A 23,815-nucleotide genomic window follows, 5' to 3' on the forward strand; every position below is an offset into this window, starting at 1 on the left:
ATGACCTGTGTCTCATCTCTCTCCCTTTCCCTCTCATACACCTAGATGTTTTTCGCAAACTTTCAATAGGCTATTCTTTATATCTGAAAGATATTGCCGGCGACAAAGCCTGTACTTTTACTTCCTGCGACCAACCTAGTCATGATCGCGGTAATGTCTTTAAAAGTCCTGCCAACCCCTCAGTATAAACGTCACCTTACATCTTACTGTCTTTGGCACGCATTAAATAATGACCAAACTTGTCCTCCTCATTATGAAAAAGTATAAACACAAAAACATCAGTCTGACATCGCAGCAGCCTAGTACAAATAGCAACGTTACTTGCTCGATTTTCTTGCAGCAAAGAACCTTAGAGTCGCAAGCTAAATATAGGATATTGAGGTTTTACCAGCAAAAAGATGATTCTGAGATAAATGGCTTTAAAGTTCTAAATGGTGTCAGCAATTTTTATCTTGTATTATTTTGAACTTAACAACATGAATTTGGGTATTTAGAGTACTATATAGGTAGAGAACATAGCCTTGTTCTATGTCAATAACTAAATTTGGACAAAAATGCAGATAGCTTTCACTGTGTCAGTCTAGCAACCCAGGCAACTAAAAGCAACTTTCTCTAGACTCTAGACAATGTTTCGGTTTATTGTTAGCTTGTTAGCTATCTATGTTAGCTTGTTAGCTATCTAGCTGGCTAACCAGCTCATATAATTATCAGAAAATATGTGACAAAGTTTGAATTTAACTGTAGCCAACTTCTTATTCACCATAACAGGAACATTACAAGGTAATTATTTACAAAGAATTTACAAGTATGGCGAGCTGCTAACTTACTGTTGTGAATGTTAAGAAATGAAAGCAGTCCATTTCTGTTTGTTTTAGGGCTTGCTCTCATGTCAGGTTACCAAGACAACGATTGCAACAAGAGGGTCAAAGTTGAATTACTCTTGCTCAGTTGCAGAAAGCAATGGCGTTATAAAAGGTGAATGCTGACAAGAATGTGGTAAAAATGTGACTGCTTGAAAGGGGATCATATAAACAATTCCCAATAAATGTTTCAAGTAACATATGTGAGTTAGGTATCATTCTCTCTCACACACACACACACTCTGTCTCCCTTTCCTACTCCATATGTTTGTAGTTTTACTGTAGTCAGTGGCAGAGAGAACAAACCCCTGCCAGGAGTTATTGTCAATCTAAACCCCCACATTTGGCAAGAGAGGAATAATGAAGAGAAGAGGGGGGGGGGGGTACTGACATAGTAAAACCAGACAGCCTCTTATGTACACTTAATGCCAGTGAAGCAACTAGCACGTACTTGACAAGGGACCAAAGGAAAGAGGCAGTTGAGAGAGTAAGGGAACAAGACAAAGAGAGAGGGGGCTGTCCTTATTTGCTCTTCAGTGTGGGGGTGTAGGGCGCTCGTGGGAGGAGGCAGAAAACAGAGAGAGAGAGAGAGAGAATGAGAGAGAGAGAGAGAGAGAGACAAAGTTAGAGGAACAGAGAGAATAAGTGAGAGACAGGCTCTAAGGCAGTCAGACGAAGAGAGGGGTTGGCAGTCAAGGGAAGCTCAACTCATCTCCAATTCCCTGCTACAGTAAGTGACCATGTGGCTGGGGTGGAATATTGTCTGGCTCGGGGCCCTTCTCATTGGCCTAAATGGGACCGTAGCCTGGGCATCTGACATCCAGCACCACCGCTATGAGGAGTTAGTGCGGGCCCTGTTCGTAGTGCAGAGCGAGTGCCCATACATCACACGGATCTACAGCATTGGGCGCAGTGTGGAGGGACGCCACCTCTATGTATTGGAGTTCAGTGATACCCCAGGCATCCACGAAGCAAGTGAGTGGTCCATTCTTAACTTTACGGCTTTAGAGAGGGCTTGTGATGTTTGGTTAACTTATGGCTTCTCACCTCCTTCAAGGTATGCTACATGATGAGATGATGGATAAGAGCGAGATCATTTTTTATTTGTCATTTGGCAGCCAAGCACCGATCATTGTAGCTCCAGCATAAAATGAAGACCTTCGATATTTATTGGAAAGGAGCATCATGCTCCTCTCATGCACTTTCACCACCCTGTGAAGTTCATCATAAATGATTGAGTCTGTAGCCTAATAAACTGTATGCTTTTCCAATTAGTAGTGGGAGTACCACACAACATAGCATAGAGTGACTGAAAGCTTGATGGTTATTCTATCAACAAATGCACAACCTAGCGTTTCCACTGACATTTGCAATATGATCTGTTTCACAGACTAAAAAAAGATCCACCCTCCAAGTATATATATTTTTTGTCGACATTTGGAAAGTTTATCGACAATTATTCTGTTTCATGGCCTGACATTAATTTTTTTTATCCAACAGGTACTTTACTCACATAAAATGGTTGGATGGAAACATTGTTTGATTGGTTTTCATTTAAGAGTTCTTCTGATATACCCACTTGGTAACGCTTTACCTTAAGTGTACATTAATTAATATGTAACTAAATAGTAATATATGTATTTATAACATAGTAGTTACACGTAATTACTATGTAATTACAGTGTAATAAGGGTTAAGCGGTATAGGTTATTAGTGGAACAAGGACATGCAATTACAAATCAGCTTGTCGGAGGTTATTCCACATGTGTAATTACTCATGATATATTTACATGTCTTATTCCAAATGTAACTAACATGTTTTGTAATTACACTTTTGCAGTCTCCTGTATAGCACCATGTTAACAATGCATCCTATTATTTAACCTTGTTACATGTAACTACATAAGTCACTACCACCAAAATAAGCTAGGCTAGGACAAACGACGCACACCCTATCATTAACTACTGCTTCAGTTATCTTATTTCCATATTATTTGGCTTAAAGGATGTACTGAATTAAATGTAAGAGCAATGTATTAACAATGGATATGCATGCAACTATAATGTACTTACCCAGAAGCAAGCAACTTAATGTAAAGTGAAACACATAATGGTATAACCTTTGTAAATACTATGTACCTGCCTTTGAAAATTTATTTTTTGGTTTATTTCTCTGTCTTAAAAGGTGAAATGTAAGTGAAATGTTGTTCAAAATAATATAATGTGCTGTATAATGTTAATGTAGGTACTCATGAGCAAGTAGCTTCAAGGAAAGTGAAACACAGTAGGGTAAACCTTTTTATTACAATCCCTGGGAAAATACACGTCAATGTAGGATGAACATTGTTTCAGCACCTGTGTAATTACAATGTACTTTCCATGCAATTACATATTTCACAGGAAATATCAAAATGTCAGTTAATACAATGTTGTTATAAAGAAAAGTATCATAACTACAATGTTCCTACACAGGAAGAAGCAACTTAATGTAAATGACTTACTCATGTAATTACAGTACTATGCAGTTACTATGTTACAACGATGGCAGACACTCAATATGGCAGGTAGCCTAGTGCTTAGAGCGTTGGACTAGTAACTGAAAGGTTGCAAGATCAAATCCCCGAGCTGACAAGGTAAAAATCTGTCATTCTGCACCTGAACAAGGCAGTTAACCTACTGTTCCTAGGCAGTCATTGAAAATAAGAATTTGTTCTTATCTGAAAAATACAGTACTTGAGGTTGTGGTCAATGGAATCTATCTCAACCTAGGAAGCATGTTGTTACAGCAACTTTAAGTGTAATAACTATGTACTTTCACTGTTATTAAATATATTGCGGTATATATCAACATTTCAGTAATTATTAGTTATAATGAAAAGTATTGTAATTACAATGTTTCTTAACAGGAACAAGCAATTTAATGTAAATTGAAACGTACTGTGAATTACTCATACAATTATTATGTAGTTACTATGTTACAACGTTGGCAGACACCCTGTACTAGTAGTTGTGATCAATGGGAATCCATCTGAATCTAGGAAACATTTTGTTACAGCACCTTTAAGAGTAATTACTATGTACTTTCAATATGATTAAATGTTTTGCAGGTTTATCAAAATGTGCCATTACAATGTCATTTTAAAGATTAGTATCATAACTACAATGTTTCTACACAGGAACAAGCAACATTTTGATTTAATCATGTAATTAATATGTAGTTACTATGTTATAACGTGTTTCTGTTTGTAGTGGGTGCAGTTTCGTAATACACTTTCTTGAGGGTTGGTGCATAGCCTGTTGATCAGTGATATGTTAGGAAGCAATGGAATCCATAGTCTCACGTTTCATGTGATATCAAAAACATTTTTACGTGCAGTGACCCAAAAAACACTGATAGCAACAAAACATGCTTATAACCCTGTCAAAAGAATGAAACACACTAATTTTAAAGATAACATTGACCCTACTTATGTGACAAACAATATCTGATCTTACAGCTTGGAATTGTTTTGACAAAATATTTCCTCTAGGTGCATGCCAATATACTAATCCAATGTCTTTGAAGTGTTGAGAGAGTACTCCTTTCTTATTTTCTTTACCCAACTAGTACATCCACTCAATAAAATGGAGATGCTTCTTTAAATTATAAACCCTTAGCCTCCAGACCTGCCCCTTTATTGTCTGCAACACCCTTTCAGTGTGTTGTGTGTGACATCCTGTGTGAGGATCCACAAAGTTGTTTGTGTGGTTGACTGTCTGGTGATTGTAACCCAGCCTATTCAGAGACCTGACATACGCAGTCACTCAGAATGTTGGATCCTCTTCGCACATGTCGTCTGATGATAGGGATTAAGTTTGCCTGTGAGCGGTATTCCGCCATTTTAAGAACTGGGCGATTAAGTTTGCCTGTGAGCGGTATCTGCGGCGTCTGTTGTGTTTTACCTCCATCATCCCAAACACCCAACCCTGTCTTCTCCATGTTAACGCCATCCTTCCAGGATTGTACTTAAAATAGGAAAAAGTGCATATCGTTGTTTTATGACAGTGGTTAGTCACGCCTTGAAATAGCGAGGTAAATCCATGGAAACTAGCATAATGTCACTTATGACACAAGCTAAGATCTGATGGTGAAGCCGTATAATGTTGAAAGACCCAAAACATAATCCTAGGAAACATCACTGATGATGTGTCCAAGAGCACTGAAATATGTATTTATCAAATAATTCAGTATATAAAAAATGGGCAAGCCCTCTATTTTTTTCTCCATGTCAGTATATCTACTGAGGAGTACTTTAAAATGGCAACTGATTACCATAAGATAAATATATCAACAAATTATCTCTCAGTTCCCAATCCCAGATAATGAATGTTACTAGATAACTTGACCCAATTTGGAAACCCTTCCTCCTCTTGAACCTCCTCAGGGCTTTGTTGCAGACCTTCAATAATGAGAGGTAAGACAAATGTTAGTGATATAAGACTTGAGTGTCCCAGGGAGCATGACCCTCAACTTCTATAGAAGGGACACCAAAATCAAATTTCACTTGATAGTCCAAAAAAGTATTGAGCTTACACTGTTCCTGTCTCATTTGGCAATCGACTTTAATGGAAGTCTTAACAAAATGACTCAGTTTGAGTGCGTCTGTTATTGCCATTTGCACTTCAGCCTATATTCAGTCTGCAAAACAGGCTTTTTAAAATTCAAACAAATTGAGTAATCAAAGTAACAATTGACAGATTGATTATCAAAATAGGTGTTAGTTGCAGCTCTAAAAACAGTACTCAAAACACAATTGTACTCAAAACACAATTTTACTCAAAACACTCAAAACATAACAGCTTTTACTTTACTTGACTGAATAGTGTAGGCTCACAAGAATAACAAATTAGAGCAGCAGCAGTGGTGCAAGCCTCCCCAGTCGCGCCATGCTGCCCTTGCCGGCCTGCAACCATGACAAGTAACCTAAATTCCTGTGGGGAACACTGGTTGGGATGGTTGGAAAGCAAGCTAATTGTGTAAAATCTTGAACTGCCCCTTTAAGCTGTCCAGTAAATAACACATGAAATATACCAAAAGCCTGATGATTAAAAACACCCTTTTTACATACAGTTTTTAAGTGAGCAAACATTTTCTCAGAGTGAATATAGGTAAACTAAACTGGTGTTTTTTCCAGAGTTAACATTGCTTATAATTCTGTGTTGATCGACAACGGTAACAATGATATTGCACCTCTCACCTTTCTCAGGCGTTTCGTCATTCTTGTCAGGTTCTTTGAGCTCCGTGCAATGGCATCCTCTATCATATCAACATGCCTCAAGTGTAGCCCTCAAGTATTGCCACAAAAAAATTACCAAATCAGATCAATAGCACATGACAGTAGAAACCCAAAACTTTTTTTCATAAATGAAACCCACGATTGGTCCAAGACTCTTGGAAACACAACCTTAGGTTGGAAACACAACCTTAACTTGACCTTAAACCACATTCTCTTCAGCATGTACAAGCCAATGCCATGGAACACTAACTAAAATGTAATTACTTAGCAGAGAGCCCCACACTCACCAGTACCTTGTGTATGGTTGTTATGCTTAATTTTATAGGGTGTTGAAAGAGCATAGACTTTCTATGGGTAACAGCTATTTACAAACAGTGGTCAAAACGCGGTCAAAATGATGTATTTTCTGACCTTGGCAGGTCTACCACTAGCCCAGCTATTTTTTAATCATCAATGGAACATGATGTCATCCCAGTGTAAAAACAAAACAAAAAAAGTGTTAGGGATTTTAGAAAGCCCTTTTGGATAATGCTGTGACTGTGAACCACTTTCCAAAAATATAATTATCCAAAACTCTCTTAGTTTGTCAAATTCATTAACCTACCGATAAAGAAATGTTACGCAGTTCGTAAGTGGAACGAGAGAATGGCTAAACATTGAATCCTTCTGGATGGAGCAGTAGGAGTCTGATGATGCCTCCTTGTTTCTACAAATCCTGCAAGGAAACATGCACATTTAACTCAGACACAGGTGCATGATAACACTAAGTGATAATTGAACTGGAATGTAAGCTAAGTAATTCTATTACATTCCATTCTACTATGCTTATCAATTAACAGTAGCAGTAGGAATACATCCACATTGTTGGAAAAAGGAGAACAACAGCTTTCCAGACAGAGATGAAACATCTTGAGTGGTAGGCAGCAGGCCAAAGGTAGACCAGAAGGGTATGCCTGTCCTAAGGTCTTCACTCGCTCTACACCGGCTTGCAGTCCTGAGTGTCAGAGGAGCTTGAGCCCTTGTAGAAAGACCGGAAATCAAAATTCTCAAGCAGCACAGACACAATTATGAAGTACACTGGCCACTGGAAAGCTTAGATTCTTCTCCATTTTTTAAAATGTTTTCCGGCTGGTGAAATGCCATATGAGTCAATTGTCAGCTCGGCGCCAGTAATGTACACGCATAAAACCTATGAGACTAGCTAACTAGGCTACATACCAGCTCAAGATGAATGTTAGATTCACTGTGCAATCACATATTTAAACATTTCTTATAGTACTCCTCATTTCAAGCTTTCTCAAAGTTATCTAGGCCAATAAATACTGGTTGTAACGTTAACTTACTATATGTATCCATTTCGCACGCATCATTTTCTGCTTGTGGCCACAGATAGGACACCTCACAGATTTCTTGAGCATGACTTTCTTCTGGAGGTATTTGACAACATTTATTTTTTTTGCTGATAATATCACTTAGCACACGAGCCATCAAAATCCTTGTGTCGAGGTAAAAACAGTATTGGATTTGGGTGCGCACTTTAAAAGTTTAAATTTGTATCCAGCTGTTGAAATTGTCATTAAATACCCACGTGTAGGAATTTGTAGTAATGTTACTCAGCAAAAAAAAGACGTGGTTGACACTGGTTCACATGTTATTGAGCGACATCGAGGACAAAAGTGCAGTGACAGTCAATGTTGACCAAGGAGAACCAAGGTAAATAAGTAGTAAGATATGAATGTAGTTAAAATGTAGAATTTAATTTGTGTTGATAATCGTTGGATATCAAGTGAAATCTCAGTGCAAATGAGGCACCTTTTGTGGGACAGTCTGCCGTTAGCAACATAGCTAGCTAGCTAATATTAGCGAAGGACTAGGCGACACAACTGAAATGTAGCTGTTTTACACAAACAGTAGCTAGCTAGTTGTATTTATTTCAAAATACATTTTAAGGCCAAGGCCTCCCGAGTGGCGCAGCGGTCTAAAGCACTGCATCGTAGTTTTGCGGCAACACCACAGCCTGGGGTTTGATCCCAGGAGACCGGGAGTTCCATATGGCGACGAACAATTGGCCCAGTGTCATCTTGGTTAGGGGTGGGTGGCATTACTTGGCTCATTGTGCTCTAGCGACTAATTAAGCGAGCGGGTGTTAAGAAGCGCAGCTTGGCGGGTCATGTTTCGGAGGACACATGACCCGAACTTCGCCTCTCCCGAGCAGGACAGTCCATCATTACTATAAGACATGAAGGTCAGTCAATCTGGAACATTTCAAGAACTTTTAAAGTTTCTTCAAGTGCTGTCTCAAAAACAATCAACTGCTTTTATGAAACTGGCTCTCATGAGGACCACCACAGGAAAGGAAGACCCAGAGTTACCTTTGCTGCAGAGGATAAGTTCATTAGAGTTACCAGCCTCAGAAATTGAAGCCAAAATAAATGCTTCATTGAGTTCATGCAACAGACACATCTCAACATCAACTGTTCAGAGGAGACTGCGTGAATCAGGTCTTCATGGTCGAATTGCTGCAAAGAAACCACTACTAAAGGACACCAATATGAAGAAGAGACTTGCTTGGGCCAAGAAACACTAGCAATGGACATGAGACCGGTGGAAATTTGTCTTTGGTCTGATGAGTCCAAATTTAGATTTTTGGTTCCAACCGGCGTGTCTTTGTGAGATGCGGAGTAGGTGAACGGATGATATCCGCATGTGTGGTTCCCACCATGAAGCATGGAGGAGGAGGTGTGATGGTGTGGGGGTGCTTTATTATTTAGAATTCAAGGCACACTTAACCAGCATGGCTACCACAGCATACAGCAGTGAAACGCCATCCCATCTAGTTTGCGCTTAGTGGGACTATCGTTTGTTTTTCAACAGGACAATGACCCAAAACACACCTCTAGGCTGTGTAAGGGCTATTTAAAAAACATAAACTGAACACTATGAATACAAAAACAATAAACGTGAACAAACCGAAACAGTACCGTGTGGCGAATAAACACAGACACGGATACAATCACCCACAAAACAACAGTGAAACCCAAGCTACCTAAGTGTGATTCTCAATCAGAGACAACTAACGACACCTGCCTCTGATTGAGAACCATACTAGGCTGAACACAGAAAACCAACCTAGAAACACAAAACATAGAATGCCCACCCAACTCACGTCCTGACCAACTAAAACAAACAAATAACACAAGAACTAGGGTCAGAACGTGACATCAATAATGTATTTCAGAATGTATTTTGAAATACATTAAATACATATTCTGATGCATTTAAAATATATTGTCATATACATTCATAAATACATTCCGAAATATATGTGACCCGTTTCAAGACACTAAGCATATGTCGCACGTCACTACTTTACAGGATAGGAATTTGAAAGTTTTTATTTTATTTGACCAAAATAATGTTTTTTGTAGAAATGCCTTCTGGAACGTATGAACATTCATGTGCCTTAATAACAACTTGTATGCCATCTGTAAATATTTATACAATCATTAAATAAGGAGCCTAGCTGGTATAGCTAAGGAAAAATACAGAACCTTCCCGCTAGCCATGATTGGCTGAGATAATGGATTGGCTGGACATGCCGAGAGATGAGTTCAGATTGGTCTGATATGTAGCATGCTTCTGTCTATAACATGAGCTGCTAAGTATGCGTGGGTAATCCTGTCTAACGCAGCTTTTTTGAAAGATATCACAAAGAACTGAAAATGTTTTGTTACTGCTCTCAACATTGCTGCCTTGAAGTTAATAGCGCTATTGCCAAAGCTCAGTAGGAAAACATTCTACCTAACATTACATCTTCAGTGTTCTGTGCATGTGACAAATGCACATGATTCTATTTGATATTGTGTGTATATTTTCCAGAGACGGTAATGGGAAGAACAACCTGACCCGCACCAAAATTAGATTAGGATATATTTTTTTGCTACTACTTTCACCACTTTTAGTCTTGAAATATTTGGTTGTTTACTACACTTTGAATCATTAAAGAGATGGCTGGGGCTAAGGCTTAACCTCTTGAATCTAGGGGGCACTATTTTCATTTTTGGAAAAATAACGTCCCGAAAGTAAACAGCTATTTTCTTCAGGACAAGATGCTAGAATATGCATATAATTGACAGCTTAGGATGGAAAACACCCTAAAGTTTCCAAAACTGTAAAAATATTGTCTGAGTATAATAGAACTGATATTACAGGCGAAAGCCTGAGAAAAATCCAATCAGGAAGGGACTCTTATTTAGAAAGCTCTGCGTTCCTATGCGTCCCTATTGAGAAGTGAATGAGATATCAACCAGATTCCTTTTCTATGGCTTCCCTAATGTGTCTAGTGTCACAATACATAGTTTCAGGCTTTTATTTTGAAAAATGAGCCTGAACGTCAACATTGCGTCAATGGTCAGCTGAAGTCTCTCAGAGTGTTTTGTGTGTAAAGGACAAATGCGGCCATTGTTTCTCTCTATCCTACTAAGAAGCCACCAGTCCCGGTTGATATATTATCGAATAGATATTTGAAAAACACCTTGAGGGTTGATTTAAACAACATTTTCCATGTTTCTGTCGATATTATGGAGCTAATTTGCAACATTTTTCGGTGTTGTAGTGACCTCAATTTCCGGTCAATTTCTCAGCCAAACGTGAAGAACAAACGGAGCTATTTCGCCTACAAAAATAATATTTTTGGAAAAAAGGAACATTTGCTATCTAACTGGGAGTCTCGTGAGTGAAAACATCCAAAGCTCATCAAAGGTAAACGATTTAATTTGATTTATTTTCTGATTTTCGTGACCAGGTTGCCTGCTGCTAGCTAGTCATAATGCTATGCTAGGCTATCGATAAACATACACAAATGCTTGTCTTGCTTTGGCTGTAAAGCATATTTTCAAAATCTGCGATGACAGGGTGATTAACAAAAGGCTAAGCTGTGTTTCAATATATATCAATTGTGATTTCATGAATGGGAATATTTTCTAGTAATATTTATGTCCGTTGCGTTATGCTAATTAGTGTAAGTTGATGATTAGCTCCCGGACCCGGGATGGGTAGTATCAAGAGGTTTAAGCGGGTGTGAACGATGTTGAGTGGGTGTAGACAAGGAAGAGCTCTCCAGTAGGCTTACCAAAACATTCACAAGCCATCTTCTCAAAAGTGCGGTTACAAATTTATCAACTTCCAAAGCAGAATTACTTTCTCATTGTTCCTCAACTGCAGTGTATAATATACAATTTTCTAGCTCAGAACCTCTACTTTTATCTAATGTAAAACACATAATTTCAAATGTTGCTACATAGGACCAAATCCAAGTCGTGGGTCACATATGTTGGAATGTATTTAAAAAGTAGAAAATAAAATTTAAAAAAATCGGTATAGGATCGCTCTTTCAATTTGCATACATATTCAATCTTAGTATCTGCTTTACACAATACAATATTCACATAGCTTTTGATATTGTTTTCTTGTAATTTGAACTGTCACTGAACTGCTCAAAACTGGTAATTAATATAAAAATATTTCCTAAACAGAAACATATAGGTTTCTTCAGTTTGTCCCCATAGGGAAAACCTTTTTGGTACTAGGTAGAACCGTTTGAAGGGTTCTTCATAGAACCCTCTGTAAATGGCTCTTCCTGGGTCTTCCTTGAACCCTCTGCAAAGGGTTCTACCAAGAACCCTTTCATTCTCTAAAGCAAGGTTGTCAAACTCATTCTGTGGAGTACCTAGTGTCTGCAGTGTTCTAAAGGTTCTTCATAGAACCCTCTATGAAGGGTGTAAATCTTTATTTGTATATCTCCCAACGTGTCTTTTGAGTCAATTGTAGAGTAACTGTACCACCAATGAGGGTTTTTTTGTGACATTTGATTGTTTTCAGTCCTGTGGTCTTCACCAAATGATTGCCTAAGTGAATATGTTATCATTAAAATGTAACACTTTATGACAATACATCACATATATCAAAATAACTTACATTGACAGATTAGTTTTACCCTAATACAGTGGTCTGAAACTCATAGTTCGCAGGCCACATCAGGCATGTAAGTGACATTATTCTGGCTTGCAAATTGATGTGGATTGGAATCCAGCCAGAGTGATGATATCCAACAATTGGAACTAAGTCATCCGCAACCTGAATTCAGAATAACTGTCAAGGTAGGGAAGGTTGATAAATCAGACTACCTAAACCATCTCAGTAACGGCTGCAATAAGTACAACTACTAACAGATTGGATTGGTTTAGAAATATGTATGTTATTTATCTTTGTGTGGCATAAGATCAATCAATCAATGAATGCACACGCAAAACCCCAGATATTGAAACAAACAAGCAGATGTAGGGTGTTAAATTGGGACTATATTCTTTCATGATATGCACAGAAAATCATATCAATTTATATTTTCAAAAGGATGAGTCTGGTGTTCATATTTCATGACCTCAGTGGGCTTTTTGAGTTGCCTATGCGCAAGTCAATTGCAAAATAATACACTTGATTTATGTTACATAGCATGCTAAATGTTTCTGATCAGATGTTAGCAAACGAATAGATGAGCTGCCACTTCCACTTATTTGCCCAGCCAGAGATCAAATAACCAAACATACAGACAGCGATTCAGTGAAACAAAATCACATTGATTGATTTTCAGAAAAGTCAAGGGATTTTGGTCAGGATACTACACGAGTGAAGAGCAAAACCTGTTTTACAAGGCTAGCGTAGGCTACATAGCTAGCTAACATGCTAGGAAAATGTTCTTATAACACTGTTATATGAGCAAACTAGACTAAAGATTATCATTGTGAACATTCACCTCAATTTGTCTGATGTTTTACCAGCCTAATTGTAGCCAAATATCATATTGATTGATGTATCTTTCCCAATCTTAACAGTGCTGAAATTATTGTTGACCGCACATTAAATGATTTAAAATGTTTGGATGACTTTGGGAGTTTCAGTAAGCAACAATATGTATGATACATTCCTTCAATGGCATTAGACTACTTTATTCCAATATTTTCGTAATTCTGTGATATTCATTCCCACAGTAATTATTGATTGATCCATCCAGTTGTGGTTAAGAAAACATGCATGCATAGTGGTGGGCTTTGCGAGGTGATTGTCGTAGCGACATGCCTCAGAATGGTTACAGCTTAGTAATAGGTGCTGCTGAGCAACCATCATTATGAAGCATCAAATCTCATGAAAGCATTTCTTATACTGGATTTAGCTACAACAAGCATCTTTTGAGGTTGGTGCAACAGGTGTAAATTCTGATCCCAAAGTCGGACTTAGCTTCGTCTGACCTAGCATTTAAGACCAACTTTTTTACGCACAAATGGTGAAACTAGCCCCAGATGTTTTCGTTTGGTTGGTAGAGTAGAAGAGGATTTTGACATTTTTAAAAGATGACAAGAAGCAGAGAAAGACATGTCCCAATGTCGAAGCAACTACTTCAACCGCTGACAAATGCCTTCTAAGACCCAAATTGCTCTAAAAAAGTTATGTCCCAATTTCCCAACCCCAGGTCGGACCAGATGTCTGGCCCGACCAGATGTCTGGCCCATCTACCAAGATGCACGCACGGCATAGTCTGACAGCGGTAAGATGCATGCTGTTGAGAAAAATAATAAAACACATTGCAAATTGCATATGCTCGATTTGAGACTATTCCTGCGTTTCAACATTCATTCAAAATATTATAAAAAATCTACAATATGATTCTAGAAGAATGCAACTTAAGCAAAGCTGTATTAAACCTTGTTAGTCCAAATCCAACATTGTGTATTTAGGGTTCAAGCAGTGAAACTGGTGAAACCCTATTGTATTTTTTCCTCAGTCATTATTAGGGGTTCAGCAGTGAAGCTGGTGAAACCCAATTGTAATTCTTCTGGTTCATTAGGGGTCCATTCCCCGCTGTCCTCAGATAATCACATGGGGTGCTTTTGCCTTAAAGCCTTTTTGAAATCTGACAAAGTGGCTGGATTAATAAGAAGTTAACCTCTCTAGGGTAGGGGGCAGCATTCAGAATTTTGGATGAAAAGCATGCCCAAATTAAACGGCTTGCTACTCGGGTCCAGAAGATATGATATGCATATAACTGGTAGATTTGGGTAGAAAACACTCTAAAGTTTCCAAAACTGTTAAAATAGTGTCTGTGAGTATAACAGAACTGATTTAACAGGCGAACATCTTTTTTTTTATTTTGTAGTTTTCTATTCAATGCCATTACAGTATCCATTGACTTAGGACTCCATTTGCAGTTCCCATGCCTTCCACTAGATGTCAACAGTCTTTAGAAATCGTTTCAGGCTTGTATTCTTATAAATGAGGGAGTAAGACCAGTCTGAACAAGTGGACCGTAACATGACGCAGAGTTTTTTCAGGCGCATGTGCATTTCTTGTTTATCTTTTATATTGACGGCGTTGTTGTCCGGTGGAAATATTATAGCTAATTTAGGCAAAAAAATGACCTGAGGCTTGAATATAAACATCGTTTGACATGTTTCTATGAACTTTACGAATACAATTTGGATTTTTTTGTCTGATTGTTTTGAGTTTGAGCCTGTGGATTACTGAAGAAAACGCGCTAACAAAACGTAGGTTTTTGGATATAAAGAGACTTCATCGAACAAAAGGAACATTTATTGAGTAAATGAATGTCTTCTGATTGCCACCATATGAAGATCATCAAAGGTAAGGGATTAATTTGATCTGTACTTCTGAGTTTTGTAACGCTTCTGCTTGGCTGGTTACTGTTTGTAATAATTTGTCAACTGGGCTATGTTCTGGGCTAGGTATGTTCTGGGCAAGGTATGCTTTCGCCGAAAAGCATTTTATAAATATGATACTGTGGTTGGTTTAACAAGAAGTTAATCTTTAAACCGATGTAAAATATGTTTTGTTTTCTGAATTTTTATAATGAGCATTTCTGTAATTGAATTTGGCGCTCTGCAACCTCACTGGATGTTGGCCAGATGGGACACTAGCGTCCCACATACCCTAGAGAGGTTAATAACAAACTTGCATGCAATCTGTATATACGAATACAATTGATGAATTACGAGCCTAGTTAGTTTAGCCAATGAAAAAGTGAGCAACCTTCACGCTAGCCATGATTGGCAGAGATAATGAGTGGGCTGGACATACAGAGAAATACGTTTGGATTGGTGTGCCATTTAGCACACTTCTGTGTATTTGAGCTGGTCAGTATATCCAGGTAATCCTGTCTAACACAGCTTTTTTTAAAAAATTTTTTAAATGTATTGGGTATTAAAACTGCAAAAGTGTTGTTCTCCACTTTCTGGAGCACTGAGTTTTAAATTCAGTGGAATTAGAGTATGATAGCTAAAGTGATGGAGAAAATATCTGTCTCCGGATTACATCTTCAAACTAAGGGCAACCATGGCATCCGATAGAAGACGCGTCCAACCATTAATGATGTATATGGGTAAGGTAGTCTAGCTAGCTATATTTTCAGATATTACATGTTTCTAATTTTGACAGAAAGAGCCATTTTCTTGGATAGCTAACTTTGAACTTGGTTGGTTAGCTACCTGCAGAGTCATGCAGGGTGGTAACGTCATGAGTAGTGATTATGGTTCATCGTTTACCTAGCTAGCTAGCTAACATTAGCTGGCTGGCTCGCTAGCTAACGTTACATGTATGACCTTATTCGTATCTCAGAGCCATTTGCTTAGCTAGCTATAGCCTAATGTTAGCTAGCTAACACTGAACCTTGTTGATTAGCTACCTGTAGATTCATGCAGGGTAGTAACGTCATGAGTTGTGATTATGGTTAATTGTTTACCTAGCTAGCTAGCTAATGTTACGTGTATGGCCTTATTATTCATATCTCAGAGCCATTTGCTTAGCTAGCTATAGCCTAATCTTAGCTAGCTAACGTTGAACCTGGTTGGTAGCTACCTGTAGTTGGGATTATGGTTCATTGTTTACCTTGCTAGCTAGCTCGCTACATGTCTTAACAAAATACTCCACCATGCAAGTAACCATTTCAGGTCCATTCGTAAATTCTACTACGATTTCAGAGCACTCTCATCTGAGTGTGCCAGGGAGCATAGAATAACTGATGAATTTACGAACACCCGTTGAATATGTCCGGTGTCAATAAACGTCTGCAAAAAAACGTAATTAAATTGTTGCCAGTAGCATAGTTACAGTCACCAACACTTTGGATAACATGAAAATAGCCTAACCAGCTCTGCTAAGGCGAGTAAAATGATCAGAGTCGGGTGTTCTCTCATTATGTATCTGGAAGTAGCTAGAAAGCTAGCCAATGTTAGCCAGTTAGCTTGGGTGTATGACTGCCGTTGTGAGGTCAGAACGTGGGATCAAGTCTACCCATCGGCCAGAGTGTCCAGTGTACGCTCTGAATGTGAAACTCTCTGAATTTACAAACGGACAATCTGACAGCACAGTTGCAGTCAGAGTCAATGGTTGCAGTCAACGCTCTGGATAGCATAAAGCCTAACTAGCTCCTTTAGAGCGAGTAATTTTCAGTAAGCTGTTCTCTCTCACTTAGATGTCTGGAAGTAGCTAGCAAGTTAGCTTGGGTGCTTGACTGCTGTTGTTAGTACATTCGAATCACACCTTAAAGAGATGGGTGGGGCTAAAGTTTAAGAGGGTGTGAACGATGCTGAAACGGTGTAGACCAACAAGGGCTCTCCAATAGTAGTAACTAAACATTCAAAGGCCATTTTCTCAAAAGTGAGTTTACAAGTTTATCAACTTTCAAAGCAAAATTACTTTCCCATTGTTCCTCAACTGTAGTGTATAATATACAATTTTGTAGCTCTGAGTCTCTACTTTTAGCCAATGTAAAAAACACAACATAAATTTTGCTACATGAGACCAATTTGAGCCGGACGGTCACAAATTGGTGTGAGTACCAGCGATGAAGTCAAGACCAAAGCTCATTATATCCAGACCCAGACTTTCTGAAACCCAGACCAAGGACCAGTGTATCGAGACCATGACCAGAGCAAGACCAGTTTAAATGGGGGAAAAACAAGATCCAGTAGAGTAAACTTGAGTAAACTTGAATATAGTTCAGTACACTACAGTTTAGTTCAGTTCAGTACAGTAAAGTACAGTACAATAAGGTAGAATATTGTTCAGTACAGTACAGTATAGTTCAGTACAGTTCAGTACAGTTCAGTACAGGACAGTACAGTGTAGTAGTATACTGTTCAGCACAGTATAGCAACGTACAGTATGGTACAGTTTAGTTCAATTTAGCACTGTAAAGTATTGTACAGTAAAGTATAGTGCAGTGCAGGAATGTAATGTAATATGCAGTACAGTATGTACAGTACAGTAATGTACAGTAAAGTATTTGTTTATTTAACCTTTATTTTGATGGGGAAGTCATTCTGAGACTAGGGTCTCTTTTACAGATGAGCACTGCATAAATACATCAAACATATACAATATTCAAAATGTAAAAACATATTAAGGAAAACAGACAACATTTATCAGCATGGAGGTCTCTGATCATTACTCTGAACTGACCAAGTGGGGCCAGAACATCTAATTTCAGAAAGCTCTTTAAATTATTCAACATAAAGGGTGCAAAAATACTTTAACGTAGCTTTACCCAACTCTGTGGAGACAGCCTCCAGTGTTATATTGGGTTTGGTAATTTGGAAGTCTAAATTGATTTTGGAGAGTGGCACAGCCTTAGACTGCTGCATCACTTGGGAGCCCCTATTAATGATGATAGATACATAGGAGGTTTTGCATGAGGACTTTGTAGATGAACACAATTAAATGCTGTTCTCTTCTTACACACAAAAAGGCCCAACCCACTTCTGGATACAAAACACAATGGTTACAAGTAATAAACCTAAGGTCACAATGAAAAACAGCATCTAGTGGTTTACGTGTAGATGCTGCTGCATACATATGTGACCGACTGCCTCAATTCAGTCTTATGTAAGTAGAGACTCAGAGCTATAAAATAGTATATCATATAATGCAGTTGAGGAACAATGGGAATGTAATTCTGCTTTGAAAGTTGATAAAATTGTAACCCCACTTCTGAGCAAAAGGTCCTTGAATGTTTTGGGATACCTACTGAAGAGCTCTTCTTTATCTACACCGATTCAGCATCGTTCCCACCCTCTTAACCCTTAGCCCCACCCATCTCTTTAGGGATTCACATGTGAGGCCACGTAAGGTAGTGTAGAACCTTACAATAAGTAGTAGCTTACAATAAGGAAAAACTCCAGGTAAAAATATACACTTTATTTAGTCCTTGTCCTATATCCTAATCTGATTTAAGTGCAGGTCATGTTGTTCTTCACATTGCCGTCTCTGGTAAACACACACTATATACACTACCATTCAGAAGTTTGGGGCCACTTAGAAATTGTATTTTGTTTGAAAGAAAAGCACATTTTTGTCCAATAAAATTACATCAAATTGATCAGAAATACAGTGTTGACATTGTTAATGTTGTAAATGACTATTGTAGCTGGAAATGGCGGATTTTTAAAGGAATCTACATAGGCGCACAGAGGCCCATTATCAGCAACCATCACTCCAGTGTTCCAATGGCACATTGTGTTAGCTAATCCAAGTTTATCAACAGTGAAGAGGCGACTCCGGGATGCTGGCCTTCTAGGCAGACTTCCTCTGTCCAGTGTCTGTGTTCTTTTTCCCATCTTAATTTTAAATTTTTATTGGCCAGTCTGAGATATGGCTTTTTCTTTGCAACTCTGCCTAGAAAGCCAGCCTCCCGGAGTCGCCTCTTCAAAGTTGACATCGAGACTGGTCTTTTGCGGGTACTATTTAATGAAGCTGCATTGTCTGTTTCTCAAACTAGACACTCTAATGTAATTGTCCTCTTGCTCAGTTGTGCAACGGGGCCTCCCACTCCTCTTTCTATTCTGGTTAGAGACAGTTTGCACTGTTCTGTGAAAGGAGTAGTACACAGCGTTGTACGAGATCTTCAGTTTCTTGGCAATTTCTCGCATGGAATAGCCTTAATTTCTCAGAACAAGAATAGACTGATGAGTTTCAGAAAAAGTGCTTTGTTTCTGGCCATTTTGAGCCTGTAATTGAACCCACAGATGCTGATGCTCCAGATACTCAACTAGTCTAAAAAAGGCCAGTTTCATTAATCAGCACAATATTTTTCAACTGTGCTAACATAATTGCAAATGCTTTCTAACGTTCAATTAGCCTTTAAAAATGATAAACTTGGCCAACGTGCCATTGGAACATAGGAGTGATGGTTGTTGTATCTTGCCTATGCTGCTCTGTACCATCACTGATTCATATATCCTTATGTACATATTCTTTATCCCCTTACACTGTGTACAAGACAGTAGTTTTGGAATTGTTAGTTAGATTACTTGTTGGTTATTACTGCATTGTCAGAACTAGAAGCACAAGCATTTCGCTACACTCGCATTAACATCTGCTAACCATGTGTATGTGACAAATAAAATTTGATGATTTGATTTGATTTGATTTGATAATGGGCCTCTGGACGCCTATGTAGATATTCTATAAAACAATTCCAGCTACAATAGTAATTTACAACATTAACAATGTCTACATTGTATTTCGGATCAATTTTATGTTATTTTAATGGACAAAAAATGTGCTTTTCTTTCAAAAACAAGTAAACTTCTAAGTAACCCTGAACTTCTGAAGGGTAGTGTAAATAAAAAAAGTTTATTTGTCACATGCACAGGATACAGAGCCAGTTTCTGTCCTGCCCCCTGCCCTTTGGTGCAAGGCATGTGATGTCAATGCCCGCAAAACTCCCTGATTTCTCAAATAAGTTTGTCTAGTTGTGTCCAGTCCAAGTGCTGCTTGCACAGGCAGACCATCTATGGGAGGAAGGACGTCAGCATTGCTCTACAGCTGAAACCTGGTCCCGACTGAGTCCGAATGCTCTTTGGCGACAAAAAAACATTTCAAGACATTACAACCTTGCGTAACATAAATTCACCTGGAGTGCTGGTACAGCTTGATCTGTGGCAGCAGCTGAAGTACGTAGTCAGGTGTTGTTGCCAGCCATAGCTTTCCACCAGCATCGTACCATCCTCCAGTCCAATTAGCTGTGGAATTTGTATGTATTTATTAAGGATCCCCATTAGCTGCTGCCAAGCTATTCTATCTGGGGTCCAGCAACATTAATGCCGTTATATACAGTTTAAAGTATTACATGACATTCCATTTCATAACACTTTATCCAATACACTTTATTGTTTTCCCTCAGGCCACTACTCCACTATCATACATTTACAATAAATCCATGTGTACGTGTGTCTAGAGTGTATGTCTTATCATGTGTACGTGTGTCTATATCTCTTCACAGTCCCTGCTGTTCCATAAGGTGTATTTTTATCTGTTTTTTGAATCGGATACTACTTGCATCAGTTACCTGATGTGGAATAGAGTTCCATGTAGACATGGCTCCATGTAAGTGCTGTGCACCTCCCATAGTCTGTTCCTGACTTGGGATTGTGAAGAGACCCTTGTCTGAGCTGTGTGCTAGTAGCATGTCAACACTTCTTACAAAAACAAGTCTCTTCCACTTTGAGCCATGAGAGATTTACATGCATATTATTGATGTTAGCTCCCGGGCACATTTAAGGGCCAGCTGTGCTGACCTGTTTTGAACCAATTGTAACTTTCTTTGTGGCACCTGACCACCCGACTGAACAGTAGTGTTAACCCCTGGGATTTTAACCCCTGTCACTAGTTCTTGTTAAAAAGTAGATGGGATCTGGCTGCATACAGTCAGAATAGTGCACCTGCAAACAACAACAAAATAACATTAGAGAAATAAAAATGAATTGTCACACCCTTGTCAGTCTTTACACATGACTGTCAAAATTTGAAATATATCATATCTGACAATGTAGCTAGACTCTTAAACTGACCGTGTGCAATGCCATAAGAATCATCAGATCTTTCCCTTTCTCTGTCATGGATGCCATGGTTGCCCTTAGTTTGAAGAATCTGGAGACAGGTGTTTATACAGCAGCCTTCTGTATTCTCTTTTTGACTCCCTCCGCATTTGCAATCAAACTCCAGAATTGTATTAATCTCCTTATCATACTTTGCTTCCACCAGGCATTCCACTGATTTCAAAACAAGGTCAACTTCTTCTATGACAACAACACTGTTGATCGATGTTTCTTCCCCATCACTGTCATCAGAAGATTCCACAATGTCTGGTTCAATGAATACGTTTTTACCTAAATCAGGGAATTCCTCATCATCTGATTCATTTTCAGAGTCAGAGAGAGACAGCATGGCCCGATCGTCCTCCAGAAAGTAGTCATTCACAATGTTTTCCTACTGACCTTTGTCGATAGCACCTTATAAATTCAGGGCAGCAATGTTATTGAGAAGATTTGGAAACATTTTTCAGCTCTCCATGATGTCTTAATTAAAAAAAGCTGCAGTAGAAAGGATTTTCTACACATACTGAGCAGCTTATGTTATAGACAGAAGGTGCTACATGGCAGACCAATCCGAACTCATCTCTCAGCATGTCCAGCCCATTCATTATCTCAGCCAATCATGGCTAGCGGGAAGGTTGCTGACTTTTTCCGTGGCTAAACCAACTAGGCTCGTAATTTAACCATTTGATTTATATTTACAGATGGCATACGTTTGTTATTAAGGCACATGAAAGTTCACATGTTCCAGAAGGCATTTCTACCAAAAAATGCATTTAAAAATGGAATTACAAGAAACGATCAAAAGCCTCTCATTTGATGTAGTGGCTTTCGACATACGCCTTGTTTCCTGAAACAAGTCACATACACAGTACCAGTCAAAAGTTTGGACACACCTACTCATTCCAGGGATTTTCTTTATTTTATACTATTTTCAACATTGTAGAATAATAGTGAAGACATCAAAGCTATGAAATAACACATGGAATCATGTGGTCACCAAAAAAGTGTTAAATAAATCACAATATATTTTATATTTTATATTCTTCAAAGTTGCCACCCTTTGCACAAAGGTCAGTCAGTCCAGAAAAGTTCAAGAACTTTCTTCATGTTGCAAAATCTATCAAGCGCTATGATGAAGCTGGCTCTTATGAGGACCGCCAGAGGAAAGGAAGACCCACAGTTACCTCTGCTGCAGAGGATAAGTTCATTAGAGTTACCAGCCTGACTCCAATAATTACCTAATCATTGTAGTATCTGTGATCTACATCTGTTTAGATTAGTTACTATTAGTTACTAAGCAGTAATGTATTACGGCAGTGATATGTTAATACACCTAATAGGAAATGCAGATTTGCACTATTGGGCCGGGGGCTGTAGAGCACGAGGGTTTTTTGACTCAACGAAACCTACTGTCCTCCCCTTTCCTGCCTGGTCATTTCTCCACAACACAAATATTACAATCATGATCTTCAGTTTAGAATGCAATTGGATTAATCAGCTGTGTTTGCTAGGGATGGAGAAAAAGTGTGACACCAATCAGGCCCCCGATGACTGGAGATGCCCACCTCTGCCTTACATGTTTGTATGTGTGTATCTAGTGCATTCAGAATGTATTCAGACCCCATTACTTTTTCCACATTTTGTTACGTAACAGCCTTTTTCTAAAATGGATCAAATGTTTTTTTCCCTCATCAATCTACACACAACACCCCATAATGACAACGCAAACATTTTTATATATTTTTTTGCAAATGTATTAAAAAAAAGAAATGGGAATACCACATTTACATAAGTATTCAGACCCTTTACTCAGTACTTTGTTGAGGAACCTTTGGCAGCGATTACAGCCTTGAGTCTTCTTGGGTATGACACTACAACCTTGGCACACCTGTATTTTGGGAGTTTCACCAATTCTTCTCTGCAGGTCCTCTCAAGCTCTGTCAGGTTGGATGGGGAGCGTTGATTCTCAGCTATTTTCAGGTCTCTCCAGAGATATTTAATCGGGTTCAAGTCCGGGCTCTGGCTGGGCCACTCAAGGACATTCAGAGACTTGTCCCAAAGCCACTTCTGCGTTAACTTGTTTGTGTGCTTAGGGTCGTTGTCCTATTGGAAGGTGAACCTTTGCCCCAGTCTGAGGTCCTGAGCGCTCTGGAGCAGGTTTTCATCAAGGATCTCTCTGTACTTTGCTCCGTTCATCTTTCCCTCGATCCTGACTAGTCTCCCAGTCCCTTACACTGAAAAACATCCCCACAGCATGATTCTGCCACCTCCATGCTTCACCGTAGGGATGGTGCCAGATTTACTCCAGACGTGACACTTGGCATTCAGGCCAAAGAGTTCAATCTTGGTTTCATCAGACAAGAAAATCTTGTTTCTCATGGCCTGAGAGTCTTTTAGGTATCTTTTGACAAACTCCAAGTGGGCTGTCATGTGCCTTTTACTCTGGAGCTCTGAATCATGTCAAATCAATTGAATTCACCACAGGTGAAGGATCTCAAGGATGGTCTCAAGGATGATCAATGGAAAAAGCATGCACCTGAGCTAAATTTCGAGTCTAATAGCAAAGGGTCTGAATACTTATGTAAATAAGGTATTTCTGTTTTTTAGTTGTTTATTATTTGTTAAAAATTCTAAAAACCTGTTTTCACTTTGTCATTTTGAAGTATTGTGTGTAGATTGATGAGACATTTTGTAAAATTTGTTTCCATTTTAGAATAAGGCTGTAACGTAAGAA

General features: G+C 38.7%; 1 protein-coding gene across 2 annotated transcripts in view; it reads left to right on the top strand.

Annotated features, from left to right (window-relative positions):
- The first annotated feature begins 1,436 nt into the window (after positions 1 to 1,436).
- LOC139368308 (carboxypeptidase N, polypeptide 1) overlaps positions 1,437 to 23,815 on the top strand; it is a 158,844-nt gene continuing 136,465 nt past the window's right edge. The window contains exon 1 of one of the 2 annotated variants that reach the window (XM_071107057.1): positions 1,437 to 1,835. In XM_071107057.1, the coding sequence (XP_070963158.1) occupies positions 1,601 to 1,835 (235 nt within the window). In that variant the 5' untranslated portion in view covers positions 1,437 to 1,600. The remainder of the gene's footprint in view (positions 1,836 to 23,815) is intronic. The other variant, XM_071107056.1, reaches the window with a different exon arrangement.

This window comes from Oncorhynchus clarkii, chromosome 16 (genome assembly GCF_045791955.1).
Source record: "Oncorhynchus clarkii lewisi isolate Uvic-CL-2024 chromosome 16, UVic_Ocla_1.0, whole genome shotgun sequence".
NCBI lineage: Eukaryota > Metazoa > Chordata > Actinopteri > Salmoniformes > Salmonidae > Oncorhynchus > Oncorhynchus clarkii.